This window comes from Cyprinodon variegatus, unplaced genomic scaffold (assembly GCF_000732505.1).
Source record: "Cyprinodon variegatus isolate N-32 unplaced genomic scaffold, C_variegatus-1.0 Scaffold1053, whole genome shotgun sequence".
Taxonomy (NCBI): domain Eukaryota; kingdom Metazoa; phylum Chordata; class Actinopteri; order Cyprinodontiformes; family Cyprinodontidae; genus Cyprinodon; species Cyprinodon variegatus.
In genome coordinates this window covers 47921-52341 of record NW_015151506.1, presented here as the reverse complement: position 1 = coordinate 52341, position 4421 = coordinate 47921, and the positions used below count along the sequence as shown (strand labels likewise).

General features: G+C 36.0%; 1 protein-coding gene across 1 annotated transcript in view; it reads left to right on the top strand.

Moving 5' to 3' along the window:
- The window catches only part of lypla2 (lysophospholipase II), a 12618-nt gene extending 8716 nt beyond the window's left edge, over positions 1-3902 (top strand). Inside the window, exon 9 of the mRNA XM_015399864.1 lies at positions 3000-3902. Within this exon, the coding sequence (XP_015255350.1) occupies positions 3000-3050 (51 nt within the window). The 3' untranslated portion in view covers positions 3051-3902. The remainder of the gene's footprint in view (positions 1-2999) is intronic.
- Positions 3903-4421: the final 519 nt, after the last annotated feature.

Below are 4421 nucleotides of genomic sequence, written 5' to 3'. Positions count from 1 at the left end.
GCGCATCGGTCAGCAAAACTTTTATTCTTCGAGCAGCTGTTCTTCTGAAGCGCATCGCAAGCGTCAGATGCTCAGAAGCTCATGAGGCGCCGCTCCTGCTTCTCAAGATGTAAACTAGCTACTTCTGCAGCGTGCGGTCTGAGCCTAGCATAACAAACCCTGAACCTCTGGAGATGATTGGGTGACATAGAATGCAGATCGTTACAGACGACCCTGAGCTTCCCCTTCATCAGACTGTTACCAAACAGAAGAGTTTGTTCAGCTAAAAACTTCTTCACAGGGAATTTTGTTCCATTATTGTTGAAATCAAAGAGCACAATTCAGAAAAGTTGAAAACAAAAAATTTTGTAAATTGGAAGAAAGAAAAATGCAATCAGAAATGAAACTGAAAAAATATGTTTATTAAGGCACCCGCCCACTGCGGAACGTTTGTGTCAAAATTATTCATTCAAAAAAATTTTAACTTCAAAACTTTTTAAACTTATTCAAAAAATTATTCAAATAAAACAAATTGAATTTTTTTTTTCACTTCAAAAAAATATATATTTATTTGTGGGGTAATTTTTTTATTTATTTTTTTTTTTTGCATTTGCAAAGTTTTTTCTTTGATTGATTTTATTTTTTATTTTTTTTGATTGAAACAACTTTTTGGGAATTGAATGATTAAGAATGTCCTATCCATGTGTGGCCCAAACACAAAATAGATCCTTTCAACCAAAGAAAACATTTTCAACAATAAAAAAAAAAGTGTTCAAATGCAATTTTTTGAGTCTCAACTATTTTATTTGCATTCAAAAACTATTTTCTATGATTGAAAACGTTTATCTTTTCATTGAAGTTACTTTTTTTATTGATTCTGTTGTTTGTTTGTTTAAAGCAACTTCGTTTTTGATTGAATAATAAAGACACAAATGTCCTACCCATTATATGGTCCAATCAAACAACAATGTTACTTCAATTAAAAAAGGTGCTTTAAACAAAAACGACTTCTATCAAATAAAACATTTTCAATAAAAAAAAAAGCAGTGTTCAAATGTATTTTTTTGAATCTCAAATATATTTTTGCATTCAAATACTTTTTTTCTTTGATTGAAAAGTTTTTTTTTCTTTGAAATGAAGATTTTTTTAATTGAAAATATATTTTTCGATTGAAGCAACCTTTTTTTTTATTGAATAATAAAGAAACAAATATGTGGGGGAAAAATTGTTTAAAAGAAATAAAATCTCAGAAAAAACTTTCCAGTTACTTTCCAAAAACTATTTTGATTAAATATTATTTAAAAGTTTTGTTCCTGGATTGAATTTTTGTATTTTTATTTTCAAAATATGTTCTTTGCTTTGCCACAATAATGGAACAATATTCACTCCTTGCTTGTTCAGATCTGCTGTAACACTGACCTCTAGAGGAAATCCTTCCTGCCTACAACCCCTCTAAAAACTAACTATATATGTAATAATGTTTTAATTTCCCTTTTGGATGAATACCTCCACAGCATGCTGGTTCCACTACTGTACTCTACGATTGCTCTAAGGTTAAAAAGAGCTCACATGAAATGTTTAAAACATACTTTAAATTTGACAAAATAGCTCAACCTTTGAGTCGCTGACGATCAAACTTTTTTCCTGTAGAGATTTGGATTTTTTTATTGGATAGTTCCTGTGATTATTATTTTTTTCCTATGTTTATAATTGGTTAAAATAAAAATTTGTTCAACATTTGATTGTTTTAAAAGTCTTTGTAGATCTTTGTAGATTACGTGTTTTTATTGTTCCATTCTGGATGCTGGTGAAGATTCTCAGTCATCCGGGTCATAGTCATGACAAAAAGTTAAAATAACAATCCACTGGACTTTGTTTCCAAGTTTGAAGATGTTTCTCTTCCCATCCAGGAAGATTTTTCAATTCAAAATGTCAGAAATAGCTTTGAGTTCCACGTTTTATACAGAAGCCCTGAATAGGCAAGGTCTTTTTTTCCCTGTAAAGGAGAAAAGGAATCAAAGATTCCCTTTTGACCTCCATTCCAAAGGGGTGGACCTGTTCGTCCTTTTTAATTTGCATGTTTTCTAAACAACAACAAGGCTTTGTTGACCTGAGTGAAGTTGGCCCCCCCCACCTTCTTCAAATCAGACAAAATTAGTGTCAAACGTTTGTGCTACGTTTGTGCAGCAATAATTTTCGTTTGTGCTGCTTTGGCTTTGAAGATATTAATGAAAATGTAAAGGTCAAAAGGTCAACCAGCCCCCCCACCTTCTTCAAATCCAAAGCGGCACAAACAAAAATTTTTGCTGCACAAACCAGCACAAACGGAGCTGAGTTAATTGACACCTATTTTGTCTGATTAAATAAGGTGGGGGGGGCTGGTTGACCTTTGATGACCTCTAGAAATATTTCTTTATATCTTTAAAACGATAGCGGCACAAACGAAAAATGTTTCTGCACAAACGTAGCACAAACGTTTGACACTGATTTTGTCTCATTTGAAGAAGGTGGGGGGGCTGGTTGACCCTTTGACCTTTACATTTTCATTAATATCTTCAAAGTAGAGTCTGAGATGGGAGTGAATTTTCACTCCTGTCCCATCCCACTCCCACAGCAAAAAATAGTGTCCCGATCCCGGGCCAGAGTAGAAATCTAAATCCTGTCCCGTCCCACTCCAGGTGAAATTATTTCCACTCCCATCCCGCTCCTGCGCCTCTCCCATTCTTGTTTTTTTTTTTTTGAGCGCGGGTGAAAAACTCGGAGCCTGGAAATCAACGCTATGTCTGACATTTTGATCTGAAAAACATTCCTGGATGGGAAGAGAAACGTCTTCAAACTTAGAAACAAAATCCAGTGGATTGTTTTTTTAAACTTTTTTGAATTTCCATTCTGGAAAAGAAAAATGAATCTTCTGCTCCTGCTGATGATGAAAGGATAGAAAACAATGTTTGAAACTTTTCCATCTCTGCAGAAGTCAGAGATGATTAATCTGCTCTTTCCTCTGATCCGATCTCTTGCAGGAGATGGCAGATGTAAAGGAATTTATTGAGAAGTATTTGCCCCGGATTTGACCTCACCTCAGTCCGACTGTGACCCCCCCCATCCCCAACGCCCTCCGAGACACTGACCTCTGACCCCTGATCTGCTCTCCTCCTGCAGGAAACAGCCATGAGCACTCACAAACACACATTTAATAGTTAATTTAACCTGCACAGCTGATCAGAGCTCCTCTTACGCTCCAACCTGCAAACATTCTTCAGTCTTGGCCTTCGGAGGGAGAAACTCTGACTCTTACTGCACATTCCCCCTTTTTTTTAAATTAAAATCCTCTACCTGTTGCCTCTGTTCTCCTCTTTCTTTTTTTAACCTCATCTTCTTTTCTTTTATCAGCTTCTATCAGTCATCGCCTCACCGCCACGCTTCCTTTTTGTGTTTCTGGAAAACCAGCGTAGAGTCCGAGTCAGATCAGCCAAACCGCTGCGGGACGCATCCTCTCCCGTTTCTGCAGACGTTTACAAACTCACTTAGACCATTAAACACACATTGGAAGAGGAAGGATGCAGAATCAGACGGTTGTTAATTGGGCGTCGAATCAACAGCAGAATTTTCATTTCCTCGATTGTTTGCAGCTCTGAAAACTTTAGATTAAACAGCGTTTGGAAAACAAAACCGATCTTCAGTTAAAGGAAGTAAAATCAGATCAAATTGGATTAAAAGCATTGTGTTATGAAAATCTAAGTTTGCTAAATTTAATCTTTATTCCCAAATATGCCAAACGTTTTTATTCCAGGACAGTTGATTAGCTTCAACCTCTGCATCTCTGTAATCCGTCTTCTTCTGTTCAGTTTTTGCAGAGCGGGCTGCTTTCAAACGCAGTCATGCATGCAGGTTTTAAAGTTCTTCCGTTTGCAGTTTGGGAAAAACAAAACCAAGATGTAAACTTAAAACTTCTGTTACTAGTGTGTTGGGCAGGTGCTGCATGAAGCCTTTAAGCAACAGGTCTCTGCGGGCCAGGATCCACTCTAATAATAATTTACACAGGAACTTGAATTGAAAACACTAAAAACAGGCATTGATGCTGTTTTTAAATATGGCGGTTTAATGTAATTAATTATATTCTAATAATTAGAGGATATCTGTCAGGAGGAGGTTTGATCAGGGGTTATAAACTGATCTTGGAAATTAGGTGTTTCTAGATTGAGTGATTTTAGGCCCTTTTCTGTCTGTTAGGACAGAATTAAGTTAAAAGCATGTCGTAGTTTCATTAGATAGGTTGAAAAGGGTTGGTTTGGAGGTCTAAAAACAGATTTATGCAGCACATGGTGTTATCAATTCAGTTTCAGTTCAGTTTACTCGTATAATTCACAACACATGTCATCTCAAGGCACTTTCCAGTTCACCAGATCATCCAGTTAAATTGATTTAAAGTTTTCTATCTAAGG